We start from the raw sequence: 13038 nt of genomic DNA on the forward strand, positions 1-13038 counted from the left end.
CCTTTACATTGCTCTGTGTGTGTGTGGAGGTAGGGAACCCGAAAGACCTCCATGAAGCTACCACTGCCTAGAGGGGGGCAGGAAGTCCTAATGAGGAAAAGCTGCCCTCATGGAGTTCCTTGAAGACACGACACTGGTTTTGGGCCAGGAGGTAAGCTGCAGTAAAAGGGAAGATTTGGGCTTAGTACCAGGCACCTCAGGAACTGGGACAGTTGATGGCTGAGATGATTTAAACACCTTGCTGTAATTTCATCTGTGCAATGTTTTAATCTGTTAGGCTATAAAACTATAATGGTTTGCAATCTACAGTCCTCCAATTGTCACCTGCTTTTCCCCTTTGGGGTATAGGATCTGGACAATCTGATCCAGGATATGGACAGCGACGAAAACAAGGTGAGTAAAGTGTAATGGGAAACCCTTAGCTTGCTGTGGGAACGCTATGCCTAGAAACCAAAGCTTCTCAAGATTGAGCTTAGATACCTTGTAAGTGCCTGATCTCATCTCTTCTCCCCAACACTGGGAGTGAAGTGTACCCAAAAGTTAGAGACCCTTAGGTCTCTGAGAGCTACTGTGTGGGACTTAAAAGCAATGCAAAGATTCAGTTGGTTCTTTTTGGTTCTTCCTATTTTCTCATAGGTGCACTTAATTTCCCATGGCAGCAGGCAGCTGATGGGGATCTCTGTGCATCTAGGGAGACCAGCATTGAGCTCATTATTATTCCAGTGTTATATTATTGCCATTGTGGTAGGCACACACCGTCCTTTATCTGATCAATTTGGTAATTTCTCTTCTTTGTAGACTATGCTAAGACTGAAATACATGGCTTTTGTTAATTATATACACTGCACTTCTCTACTGTCTTCAGTATAAGGCTCTCAAATCATTTTACATTCACAAATGGATAAATAGATTCTATTCCCATTTTACAGATGGAAAAACGGAGGCCCAGAGGTCACATGACTTTCTAGGGTCACATTCAAACCAGTGGCAAAGCTGGGACTTGACTCAGAGAGTCCTGATTCCCACTCTCCTGCTCTGACCACCAGACACGCTGTTCTGAGAAATTAGATTTGATTTCTGTCACTGCATTAAGTTCAATGCTACAGTGACCCTAATGTGAGCTTTTGAAAGAACTAGGCCATGGGCAGAATGCCTCTGTGAATCTTTGCTGTTCAGATATGGAGATTTTCAAGCATGAACTACACATGTAAGAATCCTGATTTTTGGTTCCATGATGATCAGCATCCAAAGAAGTTCTAAAAGCCAGTGACAGAGGCTTACATTTTAAAAAGTCTAATGCACTGGCCCTTTGTAGTACACTTCTTATAGCAGAACCTGGCCTGTGCTACATCCTATCCTCTGCATCACAATGCACACCCTCTCTAAATAGTACAGCCTACTGAACTAGATTTCCCAATGAGCCCTCACCTCTACCTGTGTGTTAGAACTCAGTCTGGGAGGCTGTGGTGAACAACCACTTTTCTTTATTGCTTCAGATCCAAGCCTACTTGATGTGCAACAAGCTGCGTTCTGCCTACCTGGTCTCCGTGAGACAAGAGAATACCAGAGCCGTGCAGCTGGTGCAGCATGTGCGGCAGTTGGCCGAGAACAGCGGGGAAGATGTTGTGCAAGCCATCTGTGTCCAGTGGCTTTCAGTGCACCAGCCCAAACAAAAAAGCAGGTTCACCCAGACCACTAGGAAATAACTACCAGGCACCAGCATCCATAAAGGGAAGACTTCATATGGCACAGAGAAGAGCAGCTCGGTGATCTCTCAGTGAGAGTGAAGTGGCAAGCAGGAGCTGCTAGAGTACCTGTAGCTAAAGGGAAGGAATACAAGTGCCAATCCTGTGTTCTGATGACCAACAATCTATATCTCAGGGTGTTTTCTGTGTGTTTTAAACCTGAACAAGCAAGACTAAGGATTATGGAGAAACGCACTTTTCTCCTCTTTCCAAGAGGCATTGCACTCTTTTTTGCCATGGGTTTGTTTTAACCCAGTAAACCTGTGTATAGTTGATGACCAAATCCCATCCCATCCCAGCTCAGTGTACGTTGAAACATAAATCTCTTTGATTTCTATTAGCCAGAGCCATTTTATAATGAATCTATCATTGCAATGGTTGAAGAGTTTTGTTTCCATTTACATAGACTTGGGACTGAACTTTTGAGGTGACTTTTTAAAGATCTATACTAATTATCACTAAGTTTTTTACACTAGCACAGTATGTGCAAATCCTTTAGTTAGTTTGAAAGGCAATGGCTGGTTGTATATGGCAGGTGTCTCTATGCTGAAATCACTGACAAGTGTTTGCCTGCTGCTTGGGCCCTTGGATGGATGGATGTAATTGGAACGGGATGCAGTACAAAGGGGAAAAGCTTGAAATGGGATAAGAATGTCTGTGAGAATTGTTTTACCTCTTGCTTCCCTAGTTTAATCCACTAAGTGGATTAAACTGCTGTGATACAACTGTCATTGGATAGTCGCAAGGACTCTTATGTCCTTTTCCATAGTGTAAACAAGCTGAGCTATACACCCCTTGCACTATAGGGAAAGCACCTTCCTTTTATAAAAGGGTTAAAATGGTGAAATTTAATCACACAGCAAAGTTATAGACTGCTGAACCATGCAATGTGTCCTTACCAAAGCAATCTTTCCCCTTCTGACAAAGTGAAACATTTTGGACTGAATTGTTATATACTTTAAAATAGAACAACCACCACCCATTTGTTCCTGGGGTGAAAAAATGGCTCAGACTGTCTGGAATACACTGGGGACTGGCAGGCAACAGGCATCCTTTAGCTCAAGTGATGTCCCTGTATTAGTTGCTGCTGCACAGAATCTCTTTCCCCAGTTGTCTGCTGCTGACTAGAAACAGACCAAAAGCCACACTCCCCGGTCTACTTCATTTAACAGCATGTTTCTCTGGTGGAAAGTGATTCTGTTCAGGGGCATTTGGATTTGGTTACTGCTTCTCTGCAGCTGATAATCAGAGAAGAGGGAAAAGTAGGAAGGAGAAACAGGCAGCAGAGAATGGAAGAAGCAGAAATGAGTGATGGTTTAAAAAGAAGTTCCTTAACTTTGGCAGCCCACAACATGCTTGTAGACTGCTAACATTTAGAGATGGGCAACTCAATTTCCCTTTCAGTAGCTCCCAGTGTATTACAGTCAGCTGGCTTGCTTACAGCCAAATGAAATCTATAAAGATGTTTAGTTTCTGGAAGTGTCATATAACTAATTCCATTGTACAAGGTAAGCTAAGCAGGCAAATAGAGTCCTTGTGATAGACCACAGACCTCCAATGAGATGAAAAGGACGTGGTTGACCTCATTTTGAGTGTTTCATGACCACTGTCCCACTGACTCAAACTTCTCTCCCTGCTGGAGATAATTAGCTCATTGGATCTGGGGTTAGAAATAGCTCCGATCTTAGAATCAGGGATGACCACACTTAGCTTCCAGAATCTCCTAACCCCAGATCTCAGAGATCCCATTAGTAAGGGTAATAAAAGCTGCTTTTATTGTCTCAGCCAGACAGAACTGGCCTTGCAGTGTGCTCCAGGGGTTAGGCTTGTCTTGTTGGGTTTGATACTTTTTATGACCTGGGTTGATACCAAATCTATAAATAAATATGGGTAGAGAGGTCTGTACTGTGTGCACGGATGCAGTAAATACCATTCTGTATACATCTGTGAGAGGAACTTGAACATTATAGAAGGAAAGAATGGTGCCTGCCAGGTAGTCCAGCCATTCTTGTGCCTGTCTTTCTGCTTGACTTCTTTGCACTTTATTTTACGCACTTTATCTAATGTTTGTTGCAATTTTGATAGTGCTTAACTTAGAATTCTAAGGATCTTTTTCTTACCAGCAGAACTAGAACTGGAATTTTGGCCCTGATCCTAAAAGACTTGTCACGAGTAGTGCAGTTAATGTTGGGCTTAAAAACCCTAAGCATAAAAATGGATTGAACACTAGTAGTAGTTGAAAGAGCCATTTGTCCATTAACAGTTATAATCTGTTTACAATGAACAAAGGAGAATAAAGTATTATCAGCAAAGGTCACTTGCCCCAGTCCCTCTTTTGTGTATTGCTCTGTTCTTTACCTCTAGCATAGTTGGGTGGCCTCTCCCTCTTCAGCTTTTCTGTTTGGAACTGGTCTGGGTCACCATCTGTTATGGAAAACACCTAGGACAGGGGTGGGCAAACTTTTTGGCCCGAGGGCCATATCTGGGTATGGAAGGCCATGACTGCTCATGAAATTGAGGGTTGGGATATGGGAGGGGGTGAGGGCTCTGGGGTGGTGTTGGGGGTGCAGGAGGGTGCTCTGGACTGGGACCAGGGGGTTCGGAGGGGGAGGGGGGATCAGGGCTGGGGCAGGGGTCCGGGACAAGGGAGGGGGATTAGGGGTCCAGGCTCCAGGTAGTGCTTACCTCAAGTAGCTCCCAGAAGCAGTGGCAAGTCCTCCCTCAGGCTTCTGTGCGAAGGCACAGCCAGGCAGCTCTGTGCACTGCCCTGGCTGCAGGCACTGCCCTTGTAGCTCCTATTGGCTGCGGTTCCTGGCCAATGGGAGCTGCGGGGGCAGCGCTTGGGGCGGGGGCAGTGTGTGGAGCCCCCTGGCTGCCCCTATGCATAGGAGCCAGACTGGGGACATGCTGCTGCTTCCAGGAGCCACATGGAGCAGAGCAAGCCCCTGACCCTGCTCCCCGCCTGGAGCACCAGAGCAGGGCAAGTCCTGAACCCCGCTCCCCAGCAGGAGATTGAGGACCGAATTAAAATGTCTGGAGGGCTGGATGCGGCCCCCGGGCCATAGTTTGCCCACCCCCTGACCTAAGAAGAAGGCAGTGTAGGATTGTTCCCCAGTAGTGGAGTTCTAAGCCAGGGAACCAGTGCAGAATTGTTTTGTATGCTCTAATCTTCCTAACCTAGTTTAGCTTTAAGTATCTACATTAGTTGGAAGACTTGTTCCACAACCTAATAAATTTCACTATGAGGATATATTTCATTTTACTCCTACGCTGTATGCATGAAACTAGTGCATGCCACTGCCACCCAATTAAGAACAACTTAAGTACATGAGAAGGAAGATGTAGAGTAACAGTGTAAAACAGGAATGATTTTATTTAGTAATGTCATGGTTGGAGGTAACTCAGTGGTGACTTGCAGGGTCAAGCATTGCTGTAGAGAGAGCTGGTAGTGCTAACCTAAATCAGGAACTAGGCATCTGCTTCTAGAAAATCTGTACTCTGTGTAGTCACAAGTGAACAGCGACTGAATGGCAGCCCTGCAAGCTGTGATACCCTGACTGCAGTGACATTTTAGCCATGGGATGCTTCCAGAAAAAAAGTCAAATGAGGTGTAAAATATGACCTCTTATAGGCAAGCAGCTCAGTTACCACACAGGGTAGGAAGAATTTGGAGCCTGCATGACTACAGCAATGACCAACTTTACTTGCCCTTTGCAACAGGTGTGTCCAATGTGTTCTAAGTGCCACATGCCACCCTTGGCTAGCCTCTCCCTAGAACTACTGGGCAGGCAAACTTAATGCCAATGTAAACTAGGTTCTACTCTCACCTTCCTGCCCCATTGCTAATGTGGCCATTGCTGTCTCGCTAGGGATTATCCCTGCCTTTGTCTATGGCTGCAATTCCAATATCCTCCATCAGGACAGCAAACATGGCAGGGATGGATCAGACACAGCTTGAATTACTCTAAGTCAAGGGCAGGCTCTGTTACTCACTACCCTATACACCACTCACAATTCTCTGCTCACTCTCTCTACTGGCAGCTCTTCTCCCCCTTCCCCCACTCCCGTTTGGCATTCCAAAACCACCTACAAGGTACATGTGGCAGTTTATGCAGTGCCTAGCACAAAGTGGTTCTCAAGCCTGGTTGCATCAACAAGGGCTACTGAAATACACTTGATTAACAATCCTGAGGGGCCTCAGCACTTGGATCACTTAAGACTTGCTCCTTTAAGCTGGGGGTTGCTGCAGCTTTAGGATCCCCTTCCAAGCAGTGGAGCAGAGACAAGTGACTCAGTGGAGCATATATTGAAGGAAACTCTCAACCAGTCTGGTTACTACTGCTGCATAAAGACTCTTCCATAAGCATAAAGCAAAATTTCTAAATTGACTTGTACAGAAACCTAACTGACCTAAAGCCTCCACGTCTATTGGGGAACCAGGGGAAGAATGTGTTGTGGAATGGAAGCTGGGGCGGGGAAAGGATAAGCCCTGAGTCACTGCACTTTGGCCTGAGCCTCCAGTTAGGAAAGAGGGATGAGTGGGGCAATAATCTCACCTTTTCTTTTAAAACATAAGATATCTCAGAAGTTTAAGGGCAATTGTGTCTATAAAATCACTGGTAGAGCCGCTGCAAGTGCCAGGCAGGGTGCACGGTTGCTTGTGTTCCTCTACCCAAGCAAAATGCTCCTTAAGATCATCAAATCCAGGCCCATCCAGCTAGAAATCAGGGGTTTTGACAGTTCAGTCCCACTGGATGCCCAGCAGCTCGCAACTGACATTCCAAAACTTCTTTGCTAGCTCATCGTTCCGGCCCTGAGGGGAAACATAGGCTGGCCGGCAGTCACTGCAGAAGGAAAGAAGAGACTTTCATCAGGTGCCCTGGCTGTATTAGCACAAGTCCCGCTGAAACACATGGACACACTAGCTGCTGCTGCCTATCAGCTTAACTCCTTCAAGCTGGATTTAAAAAAAAAAAAAAAAAAGAGGGGGAGAGGAGAACTAGTAGCATTGCTCGTGGGGGAAGGCAGAGGGACGGTGTGGAGGCAGGAGAGGAAGCAGCTGGCAGCCAGGCCACCATACTGCTAAAGATGCAGGCTTCAGCGTAGGTAGCGCTGGGGGAAAGGAGAGCTGGTATATGAGGGACCACCACTGCAACCCTTGTAGTTCCCTGCTTGTATCTGCTTTACACAAAGGTTACAGCAATGGCCTAAATGCCATAGTTCACTGAAGCCTTTTGGAACATGACTATAAAAATAACATGCTATCAGGAAAGCATCTGAGAACCTGACCTTCCATTCTGTATGTTTATAAAGCACCTTGTACCTGTGTGGGCCACATAAATAATCAGCGTGGCTACCTCGCAGGCAGGTGATCATAAGAAAGGGGAAATGATGCTGCTCCCTCATAGAGAGGTACAGCTGTGGAACAAGCTGTAGCAGAGCTTGGAGAAAAGCTCTCCCCCCACAGATGGCAACTGCAATCAACAAATAATTAAACAATTCTTCAGCATGGTTGTCTGAGGAGCCAGTGGCTTGAAGGCAGTTTTCCAAGCTGACAGCGGAAGGTGTAGGAGGGCTGTAACGTAAAGGTGGAGGTTACTTGTACCGTGCTGGGTTCCCACTTAATGGCAGGAGTTAACTTACTACCCAATCATTCTGTTTATAAAGAGATAGTACATACAAACTGATTTCACTAAACAAGGTAGTTCCAGATTTTAATACACTCTGAACTCCACTCAAGAGCAGCTTTTCCACTGACACCCACAGTCAGACATTCCTTTATTTTAAAAACCCCACCCTTGTCTTCTCCCTCAGGGTGTGGAAATGCCTTTGGTGAATAGCCACAGTCATCTTAGTGCTATTCCACCTGCTTCTCCACCCCCTGCTCCCCTTCCATTTTATTACATCACGTTGGATATCAGATTGTGAATTCTTTGGTGCAGGGACTGTATGCTCTCAGCTATACTACTGGGTATGGTAAGTAATAAACTGAAGTTGTAGTAAGGGAAGGACAATTCACCACCTGTTCAGGATTTCCAAGCGTGTTAGAACCTGTTCATGATTACTGAGCAAGATGAGTGCCTTGGAATGTAGGTAACGCTGATGGGCAGCCAAGGGGAAAATCAGGCAACAGCAGCAGCCATTGCCATTACCTGCCCCCGATGTATGCTTGATTAAAGGAAAAGTGCAGTTTATTATTGCCCTAAGTATCTGAGACAAAAATTCACTTAATCAGACTAAAAGACAAGAACATTACAAAGCAGCATTAAAAAAAAAACAAAAAACCACATACCTAAGAGTTCCACTGACAAGGAGTGGATAGCTCTGTACTATTTGGAGCTTGCCATTTTAGCAATGAAAACAGGAAAGGCAGGCTAGGGCTGTGGATCAGGGCAGGAAGATCAGAACTGCTGTCAGAGACACAGACCAGCATTTGATTTCCACAGCTCGTTTGTGGCACAGAGCTGTACCCACTAATCAAAACAAACAGGAGATGAACAAAATGTGCCTAAGAGGAGCTGTGGCAGTCTCCAGCTATATCTCTTCTCCACCTGTTTTGCTATAGGACATCAGCTTCTGCCACCGCTGCTTTATTCTTCATCACTTCCTATTTATATAAAGGCCATTTTAAAGAAGTATTAGTGATTGTCACGATTTACATTCAATTAAGTGACAGGATTTGGACACAGTTCTATTTCAGAGACAGTCCAATATAAATCTGGGTACACACACGCTCAAGCTGCTATTTACTAACCATTTCTCCACGGAGTTCATGCTTGCTTCTTTTACAAACCTGAAATCCACTTAGAGTTCTCATGCTCCAGCACACGGGACAGCTGAGATTCACAAAGGCTGCTTTTATCTACTGGGAGATAGAGGCGCTCGAGAGAGGATTAGGGGACCTATTTCTATAGCCAAGGCAGATTAAGATGGTACAAAAACTCTGTACTTGAAGATCAGACACAAAGGCGTGTCCTGGAATAATCCTATGGTTCAATCACAAGGGAGAAGATTGAGTTTCTAGTTTCAGATATGAAGGAGGGAGTTTTATCTTATGTAAAAATCAAAGGGCAATTTCCATATCGAATTCCCAAATGTGAGGTGGTCACAGTGAAATGATCAAGGCAGAAGGACAGTTTCATTCAGTGCTGCCTAAGAGTAACATGTGATGATCATTTGGTTAAGCCATCCTGAGCTGTGTTTTTGGAAGAGGTAAGAAGATGGTTATGCAGACCATATGCAATGTTCCCTCTAATTTTTGACAGGCCGTGTGCGCAAAAAATTTCTTCTGTGCAAATTGTTGTGCGCGTGGTGTTTCGCTGTGTGTGCGTGCACACGCGCACTGCTTAGAGGGAACAGTGGTCACATGATCGCTCAACTGAGATCAGTAGCAAAATGGAGCTGGACTGAATGAATGAGAAGAGCCACAGAAGCCATTTTGCAGAATGAACTGCCTTGCATGCACAGATGTGCAGGTATCTCCTTTCCTGAAGCTTCCTGCAATGTGTGCAGCTTCAAGATGTGCCATGCTTTGGAGAATCAGCCCACATATGGAGGTATTTAACTTGAGACACAGTTTTGAAAATCTTGAGCTCTGCCTGCACAGCACCGAGCACATTTGCTACTGCCTTATAATCAGAGGCCCTCCAAGCACTTTACAAACGTTACTGAACCAAGTGTCCTAACCCCACTGAGATGCAGGTATTATCATCCTTTTGCAGATGGGGGAAAACTGCAAAGAGGACCAAATTCATCCTTGGTGTGACTCAATTGAATTCAGTGATGATACAGCAGGGCTGATTTGGGTCAGAGAAGTTAAGTGACTTCCCAAGCTCTCAATACAAGTCTATGGCAGAGTAGGAATGGAACCCAGATTCTGTGGACAGCCCGTCTGCGGCACCTGGCATTGGCCACCATCAGAAGACAGGATATTCGGCTAGATAGACCTTTGGTCTGACCCAGTATGGCTGTTATGTTCATCTTGTGCTTAAAGCACGAGCCCATTCAAAGACTACAGGACTGGGTATAATGTACATCATTATATAGGTAAAGAATTCCTTAGAAATACAACTTTTATCTTGGTGTCATGATCAACCCTTTTCCAATCCGAAGTGTTCAGATTCTTGTAACGGGTACAAATTCTAAACATATATTTCTAGCACTTCTCCCTTCAGATCTGTAAGCCTCAGTACAGTCCCCTCTCAGACAAAGATTATAGCCTTACCTCGCCTACACCGCTTATCCCCACACCCCAGAGACATCTGGGTTGCATCCTTCTGCCCCACGACAGCAGATCAAGTACCTCTGCTCACCTGAAATACTGTCCAGTCACAGACTCCAGCTCCTCAGCCACTGCACAGTATACGCTGGTCTGGGCTCCTTCGCGTGGAGTCTTCAAGAAGAAAGAAAATGTCTTCCACAGCAGAGTCATTAGAATCGAGTGCCGGCCCAAACTGGAATGAACAGTGCCGGGGTGCAGCGAGTTTGCAGTGACTCCAGTGCCTACAGCAAGAGGGACAACAAGGAGCATGTATCAAATCAGACCCTGCCTACATGCTCTAGAGCCTCCTTAGAAGGAAGGCATTAACAGCCTTCCTGTTTTACCCCATTATCCAAATGTTAAAGAAACAAAAGGTCCAGATGCAGATATAGTGGGGCAAATTGAACTCCCTTACACTTGCTTGCTGGAAAGGTGGACAACATGTCACCGCAATTATGAACGCTGCACCATTTTAGTCGTTAGGCCTTTTACAAAGCAGCCTGGCAAAAACATTAAAGGCTTGCCCACTGCTTTGTAAAGCACAGACCCCTCCTGATTTACTCCAGTACTAGGACTCTAGATAAGAGACCTTATCTCTATTTTTCAGACTTTGAATCTCATGAGAGATGAGCAAACCTCAGCTGTTCCACCATAACCTTTGATTCCTATGCTGAGCACAGAAGCATTCAAAGCCTTTTCAGTAGCAGTCCATGGTTCACAATTGCTGCTTTGTCCATGGGGATACAGCTCCTTTGTTTGCAGATTTGCTTTTGGACAAGTGTTGAAAATGATGAAACCTATTCCTCTGAGTACGGCCAGCTCACTCCCTCGCCCTGAGGGTAGGGGCACAGCCACTGCCTTAGGCCAACCGCTGGTCCCTCTGGATTGACTGCATCTGCTCCCACCCACCCTGAACACCTGCCAGGGACCCACATAAAGTTTCTTCCTTACCCCACCTTGAATATCTTCTGCACAGGATCTAAGTACAGCTACTTTCTAGCGCCATTTTGAATGCCACCCTCCAGAACCCAAAGGATCTGAGTAAGCCACATCTGGTATACAATCATATATTTATCATATCAGACTCACCTTGAAGGCGTCTAGCCAGCTCCCGGGTGAAGAGTACATTGGCCAATTTACTGTGACAATATGCAAGGCCCCAGTTGTAGCACTTCTCACCCTGGAGGTCATGGAAGCGGATCCTGCCTCCATGATGAGCCAGTGAGGACACATTCACTATGCGGGCCGGGGCCGACTGCTTCAGGCACTCCAGCAGCAGGAAGGTCAAGAGGAAGTGACCTAGGGAGAGATGGGATTTGTTTTACTTTGCCTTTCTGTTGTGCCTTCCATCTTAGGATCTCAAAGCACTTCAGGCCAAGTACTGAGACAGCTCACAATTAGCCCCATTTCACAGATGGAAGATGTAAGACACAGGCAGGTCAGGGCCCAAAATTTTTCAAGTGGCCTCTACTTGTGGGTGCTCAAACAGCTGGAACTGGTGAAAGGTTGCAGGAAATGGTAGTCCCATTTGCCAGCTCTGTATCCTCAGAATAGGCACTCTGTGGGCAGTGAAAGGGCAAGCTTCCCCAGCACTGTTCCTCCCCAAGAAATTTAGGACCCTTCCAAAACAGCTTAGGTCTCTACTGAGGCTTAAAGTACTCTGAACTTCAGTTATTTCCCTGCATTCTTTGGGGCAGGAGAGGAGGAGTCCTGGATGCAAAGTCTCAGCCTGGGATTTTTTGCCACCAATATTTATTAAAAAGGCACAGCCGGCTCTGCCTGCCACCTCCAACTCTCAGATGCTTACCAAGGTGATTGACTCCCAGATGTATCTCAAAGCCATCAGCCGTCTTTGAGTAAGGGCACAGCATCACACCTGCATTGTTAATGAGGATATGTAGCTCCTTCTCCTCTGCAAGGAACAGATGGGATGACACATTAAACAGGGATCCCCTGACAACCGCCCAGCACCAGTATGGCATAGATCAGCCAGAGAACTTGAGCTGACTGAGCTGCGGTTGTCCCTCCCCTCCAAAAATATAAAAAAAGATACCTCCCCAGTCTAGTACTGCAGCCTTTGGTGATTCCCCATCATGCAAACAAACCAAACAGCATCTTTTCAAGCAGGGGAGTGTCTGACAAAGTCCACTCGCAACAGTGTGCCCTCCCTCCTGGTTTAATATTGCTGGCAGTGTTGTGGGGTAGAACTGGTCCAGCCCATATGTGCAGGACAGACTATTACCACTTTGCAGCCTTGCTTCGGGGCAGCATAAACCTATGTCATCACAGGGAACAACTCCAGTTAAAGTAATTGGGACTCATATAGTAAGTAAGAATAAATATATCAGAGGGATAAATACCAGAGAGGGAGAGGAGTTATTTAAGTGCCAATGTGGACACAAGAACAAATGGATACAAACTGGCCATCAACATGTTTAGGCTTGAAATTAGAAAAAGGTTTCTAACCACCAGAGGCATGAAGTTCTGGAACAGCCTTCTAAGGGGAGTAGTGGGGGCAAAAACCTAACCGGCTTCAAGGCTAAGCTTGGTAAATTTATGGAGGGGATGATATGAAGAGACTGTCTACAATGGCATTTAGCTAATCTGCGACTGCTAACAGCAAATATCTCCAATGGCTGGTAACATGGCACTAGATGGGAAGGTCTCTGAATTACTACAGAGAATTCTTTCCTGGGTTTCTGGTTGGTGGGTCTTGCCCACATGCCCAGGGTCTAACTGATCACCATATTTGGGGTTGGGAAGGAATTTTTCCCTCGGTCAGATTGGCAGATTGGTTTCTCACCTTCCTTTGCAACATGGAGCACAGGTCACTTGCAGGTTTAAACTAGTGGAAATGGTGGATTCTCTGTAACTTGAAGACTTTAAATCATGATTTGAGGACTTCAGTAACTCAGCCAGAGGTTGGGGTCTATTACAGGAGTGGGTGGGTGAGGTTCTGTGGCCTGCAATGTGCAGAAGGTCAGACCAGATGATCATGATGGTCCCTTCTGACCTTAAAGTCTATGAGTCTAT

The 13038-nt window shown here is 45.8% G+C and overlaps 2 protein-coding genes across 8 annotated transcripts in view; one reads left to right on the forward strand and one right to left on the reverse strand.

The window, feature by feature from the left end:
* The window catches only part of ZFYVE26 (zinc finger FYVE-type containing 26), a 70529-nt gene extending 66467 nt beyond the window's left edge, over positions 1-4062 (forward strand). For all 5 annotated transcript variants that reach the window (XM_073348397.2, XM_073348400.2, XM_073348398.2 and 2 more), the window contains 2 exons: positions 349-393; positions 1497-4062. In XM_073348397.2, the coding sequence (XP_073204498.1) occupies positions 349-393; positions 1497-1706 (255 nt within the window). In that variant the 3' untranslated portion in view covers positions 1707-4062. The remainder of the gene's footprint in view (positions 1-348; positions 394-1496) is intronic.
* LOC140912946 (retinol dehydrogenase 12) overlaps positions 1-13038 on the reverse strand; it is a 36179-nt gene that overhangs the window by 10625 nt on the left and 12516 nt on the right. The window contains exons 6-10 of one of the 3 annotated variants that reach the window (XM_073348402.2): positions 12059-12280; positions 11813-11917; positions 11095-11304; positions 10058-10247; positions 5088-6589 (exon numbers count right to left, since the gene is read on the reverse strand). In XM_073348402.2, the coding sequence (XP_073204503.1) occupies positions 6487-6589; positions 10058-10247; positions 11095-11304; positions 11813-11917; positions 12059-12280 (830 nt within the window). In that variant the 3' untranslated portion in view covers positions 5088-6486. Of the gene's footprint in view, positions 1-5087; positions 6590-10057; positions 10248-11094; positions 11305-11812; positions 11918-12058; positions 12281-13038 lie in introns of those variants that run through there. The other 2 variants (XM_073348403.2, XM_073348404.2) reach the window with 2 other exon arrangements.

Source organism: Lepidochelys kempii, chromosome 6, assembly GCF_965140285.1.
Source record: "Lepidochelys kempii isolate rLepKem1 chromosome 6, rLepKem1.hap1, whole genome shotgun sequence".
In the NCBI taxonomy this organism is placed as follows: Eukaryota; Metazoa; Chordata; order Testudines; family Cheloniidae; genus Lepidochelys; species Lepidochelys kempii.